We start from the raw sequence: 18,632 nt of genomic DNA, 5'->3' as shown, positions 1-18,632 counted from the left end.
GTCATCTTTATAATTTTCAGCAAAAGACAGAAACTGTCTTTCAGAATGAGAAATACCCTAGAATTACCCCTCTGTAACTCTAATCCTTAATCATACACAGATTTCCTCATTTAAAAATGTGAAAGCTAAATACAAGATTTGCCTGCCTCAAACACTTTTATGTGCCTTCTATGTGCAACAGGGCCTTCCTTTGAAAAACTAGTTAAGATTTAGTTTGATTTAAAGGCTGAGCTTCTGCATGCCTGGAATGCTTGCTCTTCAAAATATTTGCTCCCTGGAGAGGTCAACTGAAGACGGAGTTTTCATGTGACTTTGGATTGTTGACCTGGAAGACCATTTGGGTCATGGAGTGGGCGTTGGCACAGTTCCACTGCTTTCTGGTTGACAAGGGCCAGGAAAGGAGGGCGGGGCCGGCTGTGTTGAGATGGGAAGAACTAGTCTGAGAATATTTGAAGCCTGACTGCACCTACCTCTGATGCTTTTTGCGTTTGCTTGAGAGAATGTTAAACTGCAGCATCTATCAATGGGTACTGCAGCTTGTAGTGATGCACAGTTAAATGATTTTGCATCTAAAAAAACGCATTCACTCTTTGCCTGGTGTGTAAAATTTGAATGACACTTGTGCTCTGTTGGAAAAGAACAGACGTTTTCATTATAAAAGTCATTCAAGCAGAAAAGTAGCAAAGTGAGCAGAAATTTTAATTTACATCCATGATTGAAGTTGTGGTGATAAAAGAAAATTACTAGGTTTAAGAATAGCCTTGTTCTCATTCTCTCACACGACACGAGGAATTTTGTCAATACAGAAATAATACGTTATTGAGGAAGGCTCTGATCAGTAGTCTCAAATTTTGCATATCCTTTAACTGACCTTAGATTTCTTTAAGGTTTTTTGAATTATCTTTAAACAGATTACGATATGGCCTTTTTTTTTCTTTCTTTTTTTTTTTTTAAGTCAGGTCCATGATTTGTTATAATGTAGGCTTTATGTTTCATTATCACAGAGCTTCATGGTAATTTCTTAGCTTTTATTTGTCAGTATTAGTAGGTGAAGACAGATAACTTGGTTGGGCCAGCCCAAGAAGCCATAAGATATTGGATTAGAGACGTGGGATCTGAATTTTCCAGGGAGAGTTTTCTGCTAAATAGTGTGTGATAGACTTCTTAGAAGTCTTATTGTGATAATTTCCTGTCCCAAACCCTCTTCCTTAGAAGTTCAGGAATTCAATTATTTCAGTTCTCTCAGGAGTGGTAAGCCCTGGCAGATTGATTTACAATAATGAAACTAAGCCTTGTTTACAAATCTGAGTAGCAATTTCTCAGTCCACAGAGGAGTAATAAGACAGGCGAGGCTATCATTTAGCGAGGCTCCACCCTCATTGAAAAAAAAAAAATCACCATTTTTGACACACATCTCCTTGGAGCTGGGTAAATCTCTAAAACATATTTTTATTGAAGACCTTGATGGATCATGTATTATCCTTATATTTATTCTAGTGGATATTTGTGTCCTCTTTCCCACATAGTGTTGCAGGTACAGCGACAGAACTCTAATCCTTTCTTCTATGTTTTAACAAAGCTTTGAGGACTTAGCAATATGCTGATACCAGTAGAGGGTTGTGCTAATTCCAAATACCATATCCTAACTAGCTCTTTTGTTAACTGCTGTAATGTCTTCTTTCTCTCTGTCTCTCTCTCTCTCTCTCGGTCTCTCTCTAATTTTCTCTTTTTCTAGTTCCTTTTGCCCTAAATAGCTTTGCAGCTTTTAAGATATATATTTTTTTCTTTTTCTGAGAAGTTTTAAATTGGAAAACCCCTGAAATCTAAAGCAATATTTATTCCTCCAATCTTCAAGATACAATTCCATTGTCTCCTAAAGCTAGACATTTCAAGTCTAGGCTGTTACAAGAGAATCCAGAAGGGACACTAATAAACACTCCAGGAGCACAATATGGCAGTTGGGTATTTAGGGATCTCACGCTTACAAGAGAGAGAGAAAAGCTGGAATAATTAGTTTGGAAACTATCTAGTTTGGACATAATGAGCACATGGGGAGGGAGCCAGCCTGTTATAAGAGCTCGTGATGAATTTATATGCCACGTGTCCAGGCCAAACTGGCAGGGAAATGGAAGGAAGGCAGTGGAACCTCCTCTGCTGACCTTAGTGAATGATAAAGAGTCCAGGGATGCAGAACCATGATAAGTAGTTGTAGCATGTGAAAAGGAGTGGGGAGAGCTAGAAAGTGGTTTACTGGAGTTGAGAATTTCCGAACATTTCTACGTGTGACATGATCTGAGGTCCAGCTTCCGGAATATGGACAGTTTGAGTGGAGTAGAGGTACAACCCATGGCGATTGGGACATGAATTAGTGGCAAGCAAATATTCATTGAGAAAGCAGAAGCACAGTTAAGTGAGAAAGGCGATCTGGGTTTTATAACCAAGTAGAATTTGTTTAGCATCCCCACCATGTTTGGCTTCCCCAGAATGTTAACTGTTGTTTTATTCCCTTCTCTCACTTTCACATAAGATAGATGTTTGACCCAATGAGGAATTGCTTATTGTTCTTTGGGTACAGTCCTACAATTTGATGATCAAGTGTACATTTGCTAAAAGCAATACCTTCTTAAATAGATGGCCAGCTAGGGACTGGAAGTGTCAACTGAAAGGTCAGCATTGAAAGAGTGGAGAAAGTTGTTGAATTCCTAGACGTGTGTGACATACAGTTGATTCTTGAACGACATGGGGGTAAGGGGTGCTAAGCCCCTACGTAGTCAGAAATTCACAAATAACTTCTGACCCCTCCCCCAAAACATAACTGTTAGTCGGCTACACTTGATAGGAAGTTTTTACTGATAACATAAACAGTCAATTAACACATCCTTCATCCTTCGTGTGTGATATGTATTATTCATACTGTATTCCTACCATTAAGTAAGCTAGAGAGAAGAAAATGTTATTAAAATCATAAGGAAGACAAAAGACATTTACAGTACTGTAGTGTTGTTGGAAAAACTCTGCGAACAAGGGGACCTGCTCAGTTCAAACCCGTGTTGCTCAAAGGCTGACTGTATGTGAGTGAGAGAGTAGGAGTAAAGTAGAGGGTAGAGGACAGTGTCTTAACTTTAAAAAGCAGAGTTATTAAAAGGTGAATCAGGGAAAGGGAAAGAACAAGTAGCTTAAGATAGAGCTTGGACGAACAAATGTTGTCTCCATAGTTGGAAACCTAGAGAAGACTGTGTTTAGGGAGCAAAATGCTGTGGTAGAGAAAATGGACCTCAGACTTGAAAGCAGACTAACGTGCTTGCTGCCATAAACCTTGAGAGAAGACTTGAGGAAGATTGTTCGAGCAAGGCCAGGTGGTAATGGGTTGGAAAGAAGCCTAGTCAGGGGCTTGGAAGGGACAGTCCCTGGCTCCACTGAGAAGTTTATCTGTGAAAATCCCTCTTCCTGTCTTGACGATGGCCTACCTCACATGATGGCCTCTGAGTATGGTATGTAGAAAAAAACAGGACGTGTATTTTTACCTCTCTGTATAATTTAAGGTTTGGGTAATAACTGGTGGTTCTCTGGCCTCACGACACATCAGCCTGATTGGTATTTTGTTAGCAATTATGTGGCTTCTTAAAAGCCTCATATATAACCCTAATTAATTGCAACTTTAAAATCTATCGGGCTATGAATATTTTAATAAGGTAGAAAGAAAGTATTAGGAGAAAGCAGCCAGTGAGGATACTTGTATTTTCAAGAGACAAAATAAAGAATATAGGAGGCTATCCATACACTATCTGTTTTTTCTTTTCTTTTCTTTTTTTTAAAGATTTTATCTATTCACTTGAAAGAGTGTGCATGTGGGCTGGGGGTGGGGTAGAGGGAGAGGGAGAAGCAGACTGTGATGAGGAGGCAGCCAGATGTGGAACTTGAGCCCAGGATGCCAGGATTGCAACCTAAGCTGAAGGCAGACACTTACTGAGCCGCCCAGGTGCCCCACACTACCTGCTTTTTAGTTCACTTCTCAATATCCAGCACTGAGAGCTAGGCTAAAGAGGAGTAGGTTTGGGAGTACAGGAAATCTGCCTTAAATTTCCACCTCTAAATTCACACTCTATAGATAAAAACTAAATGTATGAGAACTGCAAAAAGAGACATGAGGGAAAAGGGCTCTTTGCTGGTAAATACCATTAATGGTGGTAACAAATTGAATTCTAGTGATATTCCTCTCAGTGATTAAAATGTATGGTATTCTGGTAGCATATGGAATGGTAAATACAGTCTTTTTAGTGTTTTGAAACATATGATTCATTTCTGTTGAGGCCTGTATCTTTGGATTCAGATTTTAACCCATAACCTCAGCCTGTCCACATTCAACTCCTCACTCCTTGAAAGATACTCCTGATCTCTCTAACATTTGACCCTAAGCAAGTACTGCTCAGTGGTGGCTGTTGAGCATTTGGCATGTGGCTAGTCCTGACTAATGCGTGCTGGTAAGTGTAAAACAGACACCAGATATTGAAGAGTTGGTCTGGGGGGTGGCAAGGAGAATGTAGACTGCCTTAGTAATAATTCTGTACATTGATTGCATGTTAAAATGAAAAAGTTTAGGAGATGTTGGGTTAAATAAAGTCTGTTAACTAAAATTCCTTTAGCGAGGGTGTGGAGAAAGGGGAACCCTCTTGCACTGTTGGTGGGAATGTGAACTGGTACAACCACTCTGGAAAACAGCGTGGAGGTTCCTCAAGAGGTTAAAAATGGAGCTACCCTAGGACCCAGCAATTGCACTACTGGGTATTTACCCCAAAGATGCAGATGTAGTGAAATGATGGGACACCTGTGTTCCAATGTTCATAGCAGCAATGTCCGTGATAGCCAAACTATGGAAGGAGCCAAGATGCCCTTTGACAGATGAATGGATAAAGAAGAGGTGGTATATATATACAATGGAATATTACACAGCCATCAGAAAGGATGAATAGCTACCATTTACATCAACATGGGTGGAACGGGAGGGTATTATGCTGACTGTATGGTATTCTGATAGCATATGGAACTGTGAATACAGTCTTTTTCGTGTCCTTCTCTTTGGAAAAAGACAATTATCTTTGATTTCACTCACGGAATATAAGAAATAGTGAAAGGGACCATAATTGAAGGAGAGGAAACTGAGTGAGGAAAAATTAAAGAGAAAGACAGACCATGAGAGACTCCTAACTAGGAAACAAACAAAGGGTTGAGGAAGGGGAGGTGGGTAGGGGGATGGGGTAAGCGGGTGATGGGCACTAAGAAGGGCACGTGATAAAATGAGCAGTGGGTGTTACACTCTATGTTGGTAAACTAAATTTAAATAAAATATAAAATAAAAATAAATTAAACCTTCCTAATGACTACAAAAATTTAAAACTGCCCACATGGCTTGTGTCACATTCGGACAGTGCTGCTCCGTACTCTTTTGTGTAGGACTGTGTCTCCGTTCTTTTGTATTCTTCATGGAACTGGGTACACGGTGGTATCCAGCAGTACTGAGTGGTAGCAGAGACGATCTCTTAAAATTAAACCAAAGCATTTTAGGCGCTAGTGCCTATCCTTGTCCTGCATCCTATTTGATCTTCTGTGGCCAAGAGGTATGCTTAGCCTCACCTTTTCGTACATGGAAATCACTAAATCCTCCTGAGTCACCGTGTCATTTTCTGCCCCTTCTACTTTCAAATACAGAATTCTTTCTACCCTCATGTGTATCTTCTGTGATTAAAGAAACAAAGGACAAAACAGGAGTGACTTGACTCTCAGAGCTGGTGAAAAGGCATCCCGTTCTTCAAAGTGTGCCAGAATGAGAAATCTATGAGATGAGGCCCAGGCTTATGGAAAGAAGGCATGAACAATTGGAGTATATTTTTTTAAAAGGACAAACCAAGGATGCCTGGGTGGCTCAGTGGTTGAGCATCTGCCTTTTTTTGGCTCAGGTCATGATCCTGGGGTCCTGGGATCGAATCCCGCATTAGGCTCCTCATGGGGAGCCTGCTTCTCTCTCTGCCCATCCCCCCGCCTCTCTCTTTCTCTCTCTCTGTCTCTCATGAATGAAAAAAATCTTTAAAAAAAAAAAAAAGACCAAGCCAGTCACAAAAAAGACCAGTACTATACAGTTCCAGTCACATGAAGTACCTAGATTCTTCAGTTCATAAAGACAGTACAGTGCTGGTTACCAGGGGGTTGGGGGAAAAGGAAAAGAGGAATTGTGTAATTCATATAGTTTCAGTTCGGCAAGATGAAAAGAGATGGGTTGCACAATAATGTGAATATATTTAACACTCTCAAACTGTACACTTAAGAATGGCAAAAGTGGTAAATTTTACGTCATGTATATTCTAAGATGATTAAAAGAAAAAGGAAAAGACAAGCCAGAGGTGCCTGGCCAACTCAGTTGGTGGAACGTGCGACTCAGTCTTGGGGTTGTGAGTTCGAGCCCCACATTAGGCATGGAGCGCACTTAAAAATTTTTTTTTATATTTTATTTATTTATTTGTGAGAGATACAGAAAGAGGCAGAGACATAGAGGGAGAAGCAGGTTTCTCGCAGGGAGCCTGAAACAGGACTCGATACCGGGACTGGGATCATGCCCTGAACTGAATGAAGGCAGATGCTCAACCATTGAGCCACCCAGGCATCCCCTCCCTCAAAAAAAAAAAAATAATAATAATAAAAATAAAAAATAAAAAAAATTAAAAGACAAGCCATCCTAACAAGTATTTCATAATAACCTGTAATTTTAAAAACAACAGAACAAAAAAACCTTAATAAGATTAGTTATAATGGGTTACCTTAAGTGGACCCTTGCTACCTGAAGGAACAGCTGAGTTGACTCACTTGGGAGCTTGTTACACAAGCAGACTAGGTCCTACCTTGGGCTCGTCCAATCAGAAATTTCATTTTAATAAGATCCCCAGGGATCCCTGGGTGGCGCAGCGGTTTGGCGCCTGCCTTTGGCCCAGGGCGCGATCCTGGAGACCCGGGATCTAATCCCACGTCGGGCTCCCGGTGCATGGAGCCTGCTTCTCCCTCTGCCTGTGTCTCTGCCTCTCTCTCTCTCACTGTGTGCCTATCATAAATAAATAAAAATTAAAAAAAAAATAAGATCCCCAGATGATTTGTGTCTGTGTTGAAGCTTAAGAAGCCCAGCTGTATGCACCATTTTTCAGTGTGGTTCATGAACTACCTGACTCAGAATCTGTCACTGGGGAGGTCTGTTTTTCGGGTACATCCCCCACGCCTAGGTCAGGTGCTGGGATCCTAGTGCTGGGATGAGAGGGAAGAAAGATGAGTCTCTATGTTGACCCAGCACACCAGGTGCTTCTGAAGCTTTTTAGAGTTTGCACACCCCTGATCTGGAAAGATTTAACAACCATCATTTTCATAATTCCATCTTTTAACTGATGTTGGAATTACTATAAATGTAGGTAACAAAGAAGGCCCATGATTGATAAAACCAAGAATATTAGTAGTACAATAGAAGAGAGGCAACAGGAAAAGCACACGTAGCTTAACTACTCTAGGGTCCGTTGATGAGGAAGCTGTGATGCACATTTTGTGGAATGTTATGACATATTCCTGGGGTGTAGTGAGCATTACAGTTGAGCTAGACCTGGAGTCCAGCTTGGTTCTGTTATGAGCTGCACAGAAATTAGTCTCCAAGCCTGAGATTCTTGATCTATAAAGGGTAATTGAATTCTTTTATATTATGTTTACATTTCTAAGACAAGATTAACCAATTTGGAAAGCAAAGCATCTCCTTTCTTATTGATATGTGTAATTATTCTGAAATAGAATTTATTTTTAAGGATTTTATTTATTTAACAGAGCGAGAGAGAGAGAGAGAGAGAGAGAGAGAGAGAGAGAGAGAGAGAGAACGAAGGTAGGGGGGCAAAGGGAGAAGCAAACTCCCTGCAGAGCAGGGAGCCTGATGCAGGGCTCGATCCTAGGACCCTGAGATGATGACCTGAGCCAAAGGCAGACACTTAAGCAACTGAGCCACCCAGGTGTTCCTGAAATAGAATTTAAGTACTGCACATCACACAAATGATTCGGGGAGAGAAGATTTCCCTAGTTTCTTTTCAGCCATAGTAACCTCACAGACACGCTTTTGAAGGCCAGTGTTGATGCAAAGGTGAATAGGTATGAAATCTTATATGAAGACTTCCAAAAAAATCCTTAAATAAATCTTAAGCTTTAGACTTACAGAAAAATTGAGAGGATAGCCCAGAGAGTCCCCATGTGCCCCCTCAGCCAGCTTCCCTTATTATCAACATCTTCCATTAATATGGTTCATTTGTTGGAATGAATGAACCAGTCTTGAGACATTATTAATAATAAAGTCCATACTTTGCTCAGATTTTCTTAGTTTTCAAGATCCTGTTCAGGAAAACCATTGTATTTAGTTGTCAGATATGAGGAATTCGCCTCCTTCTGGCTGTGACCGCTTCTCATACTTTCCCTGTTTTTAACGACCTTGGCAGTTTTCAGGAGCACCAGTTAGGTATTTTGTTGGATGCTCCTGTTGAGATTTTCTCCTGGTTAGACTGGTGTTACGGGTTTTTGGAAAGAAGACCACAGAAGTAAAGTGCCCTTTTCATCATCCATTAACATACATCTCACATCAACTTGATATGCCACTGTTGATATTGACCGTGATGGCTGGGGGAGTGTTTGTCAGGTTTCCCCAACAATGTGAAGTTACTGCCTGTTGCCCGACCAGGTGCTGGACTCAGGGAGGAAGTCCCCTCACATAGCCAACAATCAGGGAGTGGAGATTTATGCTTCACCTCTTAGGGCAGAGTATCTATGTGGATTTCCTGCAGTTCTTCTCCACACATTTGTCTCATTCCACCTATTTATTTGTTTATTCAGTTATTTGGACTTACAAATACATTGAACTACAATCTAATGCAACTTTATAGATTTTATGGCTCATATCATTTCCACGCTAGCAAGTGGGAGCTTTTTTTAGTTGGCTCTTGTGCTTCTTTCACATACTGTCTCCCCCCCCCCCAAACAAGATGCTCCAGACTCATCTTGTGTATATTTCCTGCTCCAGTCCTAGAATCAGCCATTTCCACAAGGAGCCCTGGTTCCTTTATTGGAGAATGGCATTAGAAACCAAGATGTGAGTCTACCGCCATACTCACCCCCACCCCCACCCCCCCAACACACCTGATCCCATCTGATCTCTGATGCTAAGTATACTTATTTCTACCAGACTGCCTTTGCCCTTGGGTCCCCTCAGCTGACAGAGGGAGCAGTAGGCTGGAGTACATTCATCCTTATATTAATACATATCTATAAATACTCTTAAAGCCAAGCATCTGTGTCTATATTAAGCCAAATATGAGTTCATCTTGACATCTCCAGCTCTCCCCTATTATTGCCACATGGATCTTTCCACCTCTTCCCCTTGCTAATCTGTAAATTCCCAACCATGGAAAGCCTGCTGCCACTCACCCTCCATTTACTTAATTATTCAGTTTCAGCACACTTGCACAGCCATTTCGAACTTGCTAGTTCATTCCTATGTGAGGCTTTTGGGGAGCTGCAAAATTGCTAACCAGTGTTCATTTTGACCCTCTTCCCCATCCCCCTTTCCTGAATCGTCTTTCTCTCTTGAGATACCAGGAAGGAAGGACAGCCCTTGGGCAGAAAGAAATCCCTAGACCTCAGACATTCCCACCATTTCCATTTCCATGATTCTGGCCAACACCGGAATCTTGTCTTTGGAAGTTCACAGAACACATTGTTTTTTAAATCTGAGATCTCTGTACCTTGAGGTTCTTATGTGTGGTTCTGGAATCTTTTAATCATTCTGTGCACTCCCACTCTGAACAATTTAGCTGTACACAAATTTGCTCTTTCCTCTGACCATCCATTTGTCCCCTCTCCCCATTTCTCCCTGTGCTGTGAATTCAGAGTCCTGGTGGTTTTAGTTGTAACACTTCATACTCAGTTCTGTCTTCTTCTGGGAATTGTCTGCCTTTTAAAAAAGCAGCGTAAAGAAATTAAAAAATACATTCCTATATTTGAATTCCATGACACAAGAGATCCTCCACTTGCCAATTTAATATTTATTTGTGACTATTCCTTTTTTAAAAAATCCCATATTTTTTCATTCATGGTGACAGTGTGCTCTGCTGAAAATACTTTCACAGATTCCCTTGCAGCTGAGTGCAGCCAGATAACAGTAATCTGAGGATGTAGAAAATAGGGAGGGTATCCATCCCATGGGAAATGGCAAAGCTGTGTGAGGGCAAAAAAAAAAAAAAAAACAGAAAACCATCATCCCTTGGCCTGCTTCCTGTATGCAGTTGTGACCCTTTTTGAAAATATTTTATTTACTTATTTATTTGAGAGACAGACAGAGCATGAGAGTGGGGTGGGGGCAGAGGTAAAGGGACAAGCAGGCTCCCCACTGAGCAGGGAACCCGATGTGGGGCTTCATGCCAGGACCCCAGGATCATGACCTGAGCCAAAGGCAGATGCTTAACCACCTGAGCTACCCAGGCGCCCCAACTGTGGCCATTTTTGACCATAGAACATGAAGACAAAAGCCACCATGCTAAGGATGGCAGTACAGAAAGAGGGGATAGCCTGGACCATGAGGGTGACATTGAAAACCTACACCAGCCCCCAGCCTCAGCACTAGACTTGACATGTGAGGAAAAGCACCCCATCATGTCTTAAAGCCATGGCTTTTTACACATCCTGTTCTGTGCTGCGCAACGCATTCTCTGCTGTTTCATATGGTTTGCTAGGTGTTTTAAATCTAGTTTTGTTGTCAGATAGACTGCATTGTACATTATAACATTGGAGCATTTTACTAAACATGAATCTACTTTTATGAAAGTCAGAGAGAATTTAGCAAGTAATTTATTTCGACCAGAGTTTAAATGACGATAAAGTTGAGTTACCATTCTTGGTTGGAGAGCGCAGAGGCGCAGATTTTTAGACCATGTCCACCGCCAGTTGGCTCTGGGCAAGCCACTTGACCTGGACTCTTTGCCTCCCATCTGCAAAATGAGGTAATTTGAGCTTAGATGATCCTCTCAAAGACCACCAAAAGAGCCAATAGATTAAGGCCTGCAGAGTCCCAGTTGAGCTGGGCGTTATTGTTCATCTTGCCAAGACTTTTTGGCCAACACATCTTGTTCATTAGCTTTGAAAATCCCCTTTCAGCTGGAGTGTGTGTGTGCGTGAGTGCGTGACATAAATTGTAATTTTTTTTAAATAAGAGACCAGATTATATGCTTATCGATAAATTTGCACAGTTTATATTGATGAATTTATCCACTAAGATCAAATGGTGCCAGATGTCCCAGAGGTCAGCATAAATAGGAACATGGTTTTTCATTATGGCACTTAATTCATTTTGATCTCTTTCACTTGAATTATGTTAAAAATTGTGTGTGTGTGTGTGTGTGTGTGTGTGTGTGTGTGTGTGTGTTTTATGTGAAGGATCAGACCAAGGAAACCAGAAGGTTTATTTTAAAAATAAAAGCATACATACTTTTAGATGGAACCTCCAGGTACCTACTATCAGGGTTTTTGTGTTTTGTTTTTTGTTTTTTTAATTAAAAAACTATTTTTTAGAGCAGTTTTAGATTCACAGCAACATTGAGTGAATAGTACAGAGAGTTGCCATATGTCTCCTCTTGTATCATAGATTTTTAAGAATAATTATTTTAGAATTAAAAGGGGAGAGACTATAAACCATGTTAAACTAAACTAGATTGTGAGAAAGGATATTCTTACCACTCCTCTTTAATTCTTTATTAAAAAATTTTAACAGATTTTTGTGATTTAATTGCTTAAAATTTCTGATGTGTAACATTCTGGTTTGTTTCATCAATTTTGAAAGTAATTTAAGCAGGGCTATAAAACCACAAAGTCATTGCCAAATTTTATTCTAATGTTAGAGTATAATGAGTTTCCTATTTTGCCATTAGTCCTGAGGGCTTATTAAATAACCAGTATTTATCCTTAAAAAAAAAAAAGCAGTTTCATTCGGGAGGCATATATTTCTTTGCTGTATACATTATTAGAAACCTAAGAGCATCTTTACAATGCTAAATGAAATGTCCTTTTGCAAATTAAAAAAGAATTCTAATATCTTTTTACAAATGAATGCAATACATGTTCTTTTGATGAACACGAGGTTTCACCAAGGCAAATACCTTTCAGTGACTTTGGCTTTGCAATAAAATTGTGTCCTCAGCAGACTGGCCTCCAGGCAGAGTAAAACCAGACACACTATTAGCCAGTTTATGCTGCAAAAACTCTTTCAGTTCAAGGTTGAAAGTATCTGACACCTGTCCCTGATTGTCTCATGAGCTGACTTAATAGCCTTGGGCCAGGCATTTAATCTTTCCAATAATTGTAAAAAAAAATTCTTTTTAAGTCACTTAGTGAGTTGGACATTTGTAGATATGGCAGTATGGTTTGACTCACCAAATAGTAAATGAAGCAGCATCTTCAAGCCTTCGATCACTTCTTGCTCTCTGTGTGGCCTTGAAAATCGGAATGCTGAGGTGTCAAGGATTCTTACTGACAGCTACACTTAATTGCCTAATCCTGAGAAACCGTGAAGAATCCTCCTGTATTGACTTTGGATGAGATTACTTTTATTTTCAATCCTCCAGCTCATCCAGGATTTAGTTTGGTTGTTGGTTGTTTTGGTTTGTTTTTTTCGTATTCTGTGTAAGAGTAAAGGGGGGAAAATGTGTCACTTGCATTATTATTATTTCTTTCCCTATACTGTGTATATATCTTAATGTTCATCTCTGAGGCGAGGTTATAATCTCCTAAGGGCAGGTGGCCTTAGACACGTTTCTTGGCAGGCATTTCTCCCCTGGGAAGTGAGGTTGATATTATTAGAGATGTGTCACACAGCTGTTGCAGAGCTGAGGCCCAATGTTTCCCATGAAGCCCCAGCCACTGCTCTGGCATAAGGTCCCAGGACTTGTGGGTTCCTTGGCCACCAGTACCACCCACATCCTTTGGGAGCACCCTGTCTCATTTGTGCATTCTCTTAACTCACAATACAATACTGTAGGCATCAAAGGTTGTCTTAAAGATTTAAGGAAGGGAAAAAAAAAAAAGATTTAAGGAAGGACAAGATGAAAGGTCCTTCATCCCCTATGATTTGCTTAGGTTTTTTATCTAAATACTGTTCCTTAAAATGAGTACTTAAATACCATGAAACATCTTGCCTGTTTGAGCAAGAAACAGACCAAGTTTAAACACCTTTACAGGGGCACTTGGGTGGCTCAGTGGTTGAGCGTCTGCCTTTGGCTCAGGTCGTGATCCCCGGAGGGAGCCTGCCTCACCCTCTGCCTATGTCTCTGCCTCTCTCTCATGAATAAATAAAAACAATCTTCAAAAAATTAAAAAAAAAAAACCTTACAGATAGAAAGTTTTAAAGAACACTTTTCTGTAACAAGAATAAAAAAGTTTTTTCTCTTTCCCCTCTCAGAGGCTTCATCACTCTATGGTCCATTTCAGAAAAATTGGTGTTAACATACTGTGTAAGGAAACAGTTCATTTTCTTCTCTGGAATATGGACAACTGATATTCCCGCTTACTTGTGGTTGGTTTAAATCTGTTCTTACCTGTCGTGCCTGAAGGATGGCAGTGCCCTTGTCTCCCTGCTCTTGTGGTCGCCCTACCCTCGCTTGATTAAAGAGTTTATCAGAAAAACACACCTGAGCCTGTCATTCCTGTTTAAAGTATCTTTTGGCCTAGGTTGCCTCCAAAATGGTATCCAGAACTTTAGATTCTACAATTAGGAGCCCAGCATCTTCCTCCAGTCTCATTTATTTCTGCCCCCTTTTAAACACTTACCTCGTGTTCCAGCCATGTTGGATTTTTGTCTCCTCTACACATAGGCCTCACCCTTTCTTTTCTCTCTCTTTGGCACAGGTGCCTTTTGCCATCCATCCATCTATCCAGGATGGTCCTATCTGCCACAACTGGGCAGGGATCAGGAGTGCAATGCTAATAAACAAGATAGACACTCTTCTTACATCTCAGGACTTCATTCATTTTCTGCACGGCATCCTCTTACTCATCCACGTGGACTCATCTGTGATGTTACTTCCACTTTGAGTTCTTTCCCAGTGCATCCAAGCAGATGTGTTCACTCTGTAGGCCCAGCACCTTCTTCATCTCCATTACATTTAACGTCTTCATTCATCAGGATATCTGTTACCTGCTGTGTGCAAGCAGGGATTACTCTAGGAACAAAACAAATGAAAATTAAGTTCATAGCTTACATTCTATAATTATCCAATTATTATACTCATAAGAATGTAAGCGTTCTTGCAGGACTTTTATCTGCAGCACCGATTATGCTAGAGATAATTTGCAGGATATACATTTTCTTTAAAAATACAGCAAAAATCTAAGGAACAGTGTTTACATTTTAATTGAATTAAGCCATGTGTGTGTGAGACCTATAAACATATACATATATAGATTTTGTTTGTTTAGGGAGTAGAAAAATACTGAATTTTCTACTAGCTTCCAGATGGAGGAAATGTCCAAGAAGTAGGGGTGGACAATTATATATGTTGATTGCACTCAAATGATTGCCTAGGCAGTGTCAATCTGTATTTCCCCCCATGTTGTAATTGAATGGCAGCTTTTTACATAATTGACTTTGCAGTCAGAGCCTCACGTTAATTAAATAAAAATTTCACTTAAAACATGTGGCAAGTACTTTAACCATCAAGGTTGAATGTGGCAAGGAACTGGGCTTAGGACACCGGATTGAACATTCTAATGGCACCAGTCTTTCTTGTATTGATTGCTTCATCATTGAAAAAGCTGTATAACTTCTGAAGTACGTTAGCCCATCTTTCCTTGATACCAACCCAGTAACAAGCCCCCCATGATGTGGACGGAATGACATGAAGCGTTTTCCCTTTCTTGCAGTTGGCGAGTTTGTCAGTGATGCCCTCCTTGTTCCTGACAAGTGCAAATTCTTACACCAGGAGAGGATGGATGTTTGTGAAACCCACCTTCACTGGCACACCGTCGCCAAAGAGGTACCGACCCAGACATTCTTTCATCTCCTAAGGGGAAGATTCCCTAGGAACATATGTAATGACATTTTAGAAGAGATTTTCAAGTAGTAGCCACATTGATAAAGAAGTTATATTTATTATTTAGAAAAGAAAAAACTATCCATGAGCAATTTTCAGGAGTCAAAACCAGGTTGGCTTAGTTAGATTTATTATGTGTCTATGCTGTGTTTTATAAATTGGAAACTATAATCTTAACACTTTCCATAAACCTTACAAGGTACCTTTTTTCCCCAAATTATTTTTCATTTGCCTCTTGTTTTCTTTTGTCATATACAGAGTTTTTCTAACATGGCCTTTTCTCCTGTCATCTATTGGGGAATGTAGTGCTAGAACAGGAAGTAACTTGTCCAATGCCACCAGTTTCTAAATTATGCCATCCAGTTTCTCGTTGACCATGCCACGCTGCCACTTCCACTTTTCCTTGGTGGTTGAATCCGTGGCACCATTCCTAACCATTGTTAACTCCTTGCTTTTGGCAAAGTGGATTAATAATGTGAAACAATTAGCATAAGTGGTTACATTTTATTATCATCTTCAAAACTGCTTTGTCCCTTTCATATATTATGAAATTTTTCTAATAAATACTGGTAGCTTTTGTGGAAGATCAGTCTCCTAGAATTAGGCTCCTCTGTCAGGAGGTTCTCAAGTGAGGTCAGTTTTGTTCCCTCACCCCTCCCCAGATACATGTGGCAATGTCTGGAGACAGTTTTGGTTGTCCTAATGGACAGGGGTGGTGCTTCTAGCATTCGGGGGCTAGAAGGCAGAGATTCTACTAAACATTCTTCACTGAACAGATGGCCTCTCTTCCATCTCTCCTCCATTATCTGATCAAAAATATCAATAGTACTGATGGTTAGAAATCCTGATCTAGCTCAGATAGCTTTGAAGTTGTTAGGCAGGAAACACCACTTAAGAATTAGCATTAATTTTGCCTTTTATAAAATAATATGCTCCGATTTACTGCAAAACAAAAATTTTTTTATAGAAAAATGTGTTTTGGAGGTTTAAGAGCTTTCTAGATCTTAAGAAAACAGACCAGACAATTTGAAGCTCAGTTACCCATCTGATAACTTCATTTTCATTTGTTCTTGAGCTAGAAAACAAAACATATTTTGTTACTAAGAAACAAAAATGACTTTAATTCTTTGAAGTCAAAATATACTCTGTAATATTTTCATTGTTTATCTGTATGTGTTGAATTATTAATCTTTCCCCTGTCACCAGTGAATGCTTTCAAAGCTTTATGCTAATTTTGATTTGCACAAATGTAGCAAAAATCCCAGGAAAGCAAAAGAGTGTTGAAGGAGAAATCTCTAATTTAGACTGTAAGTTTTGATTCATGGCAGAGGATAATTTCTTTTCTTCTTTGTTATCCTGGAAGTGAGCCAAGAGAGTCTGAATGTCTAGAATAAGATATGTCCATGTGAGACAAACTTCCATCTCAAGTGGACATGGAAGTATGCTGGGGATGTTCATGGAGCTATATGTCTTCCTGATAGACTAATGACACCACAGAGCATTGATTCTCTCCATGCACAATGCATTCTATATCTTATTTCCCAAAGTTTCCATTCCAGTTGTTTTTATTAATTTCTATAGTATAACAACATATCCTTATTAAATAAGTCACAAAATAAGAGTACTGAAGTAGTCTGTGCTAAAGGAATTTGTAAATCTACTCAAAACAGCAAATGGCCCTTTCCATTGTTAGACTGGTTCTTGATATACTGGGTCTCTGTGTTGAATATTATATTTGGGATTTTCTTACAATGAAGCAAATCTACTCTGCCACCCTCACTATTTTTTTTTTCCCCTTACCTTCTGTAGACCTGTAGTGAGAAGAGTACCAACTTGCACAACTATGGCATGTTGCTGCCCTGTGGAATTGACAAGTTCCGAGGGGTGGAATTTGTATGTTGCCCGCTGGCCGAAGAAAGTGACAATATTGACTCAGCAGACGCAGAGGAGGATGACTCAGATGTCTGGTGGGGTGGAGCAGATACAGACTATGCAGATGGGAGGTAAGGTGGCCTTTGTTCTCTCATAGTCACTAGAACATCTAGCACACACTTTTGTTTCTTCTATACACATATCTTTGCATTTCTCATTTCAAGGCATATCTGCCCACCCTTGTCAATGTTTGCTGTTATGAGAAAAAAAAATCCTAACATGAACTCCTGTTATGGTTATGGCCAATAGTTTAATTTTTAATCTAACTAAATAGCCATCACTGAGTTAATTTTAACCATTTTATTTGTATCTCCAAAGTTGGCATCAAAATTCCACTGATTGTATAAGATGTATTTCTATGGAGAATTGAAATCTAAGTGAGTTGACTGGCCTTCTCTTTTGGTCTACAACTTAGAAATGTTTTTTAGACAAGATTTTAGGATTATCTCATCAGTCATTAGCGAAATCTGAAGTTTTGTTAAGAAGGGTTGCTTTGGGCTTTTTTTGTTTGTCTTTGTGGGTTTTTTGGTCTTTAATCGTCTCTTCCTTAGTGAATGAAGTCAGAGGCATTCAGAAGTGTTTGCTTAAAATTCTTTCACTGTCCCTAGTTTCACGATGGTTAAGAATTATATTTTCATCTCTTTTTCTTTGGGATCTTAATCCCATAACTTCTGGATTCTTATTTTTTATTAAAAGCAAACATCTATATTCAGTTCATAAAATTATAAAACTAGAATTTGGGGATTAGAAAGACCATCTGGTTCCATCTTCAGTTTCATGTTCCTGTTGTTCCCCAGTGGCAATGATCCCACTTTCCTTCAGGATTCCCTCAGATATTCCCTGGTGTCACAGATGTTCCAAAAGAACATTAAGTATGAATTAAGACTAATGGTTATTAATATCAAGGTCTCTGACTTACAGAATCAGGTAGGAATATATTTATAATGTATTATGTAGAATTTTTAAAAATAATTTTACAGAGATACAACTGCATTTTACAAATATATGTGTCTATACACTAAGGAACTCAATTTTTTTTTTTTTTAAGATTTATTTCAGAGAAAAAGAGATGAGGGGAAAGGACAGAGAAGGAGAGGGAATCGCCAGCAGATTCCTCACTGAGTGCGGAGCCCACCTCAGACCTCAACCTCCCAACCCTAAGATCATGACCTGAGCCAAAACCAAGAGTCAAATGTTTGACTGACTAAGCCACTCAGGCTTCTTTTTGGTGGCTGTTATCCAATTTTACCATAACTTTTTTTGTGAGTTAAGCTCCTTTGTCTTCCCTTTTTGCTAGATTTAGAAAAAAATGTGTTCAGGGTAGCGGGACATAAAGCTAAACAAGCAAGTAAATTACAAAGAACAAGAGAAAAAAAGGATGGCCTGGGTGGCTCAGTGGTTGAGTATCTGCCTTTGGCTCAGGTCATCATCCCGGGGTCCTGGGATTGAGTCGCACAACAGGCTCCCTGCAGGGAGCCTGCTATTCTCTCTATGTCTCTGCCTCTCTCTCTGTGTCTCTCATGAATAAATAAATAAAATCTTAAAAAAAAAAAAATAGAAGAAGAG

General features: G+C 39.7%; 1 protein-coding gene across 2 annotated transcripts in view; it reads left to right on the top strand.

Annotated features, from left to right (window-relative positions):
* The window catches only part of APP (amyloid beta precursor protein), a 264,416-nt gene that overhangs the window by 94,857 nt on the left and 150,927 nt on the right, over positions 1-18,632 (top strand). For both annotated transcript variants that reach the window (XM_055313495.1, XM_055313494.1), the window contains exons 4-5: positions 14,965-15,077; positions 16,944-17,137. In XM_055313495.1, coding sequence (XP_055169470.1) covers positions 14,965-15,077; positions 16,944-17,137 — 307 coding nt within the window. The remainder of the gene's footprint in view (positions 1-14,964; positions 15,078-16,943; positions 17,138-18,632) is intronic.

Source organism: Nyctereutes procyonoides, unplaced genomic scaffold (genome assembly GCF_905146905.1).
Source record: "Nyctereutes procyonoides isolate TBG_1078 unplaced genomic scaffold, NYPRO_anot_genome, whole genome shotgun sequence".
Taxonomy (NCBI): Eukaryota; Metazoa; Chordata; class Mammalia; order Carnivora; family Canidae; genus Nyctereutes; species Nyctereutes procyonoides.
Note: the sequence above shows the minus strand (reverse complement) of the source record. Positions and strands in the feature narration are given on the sequence as shown.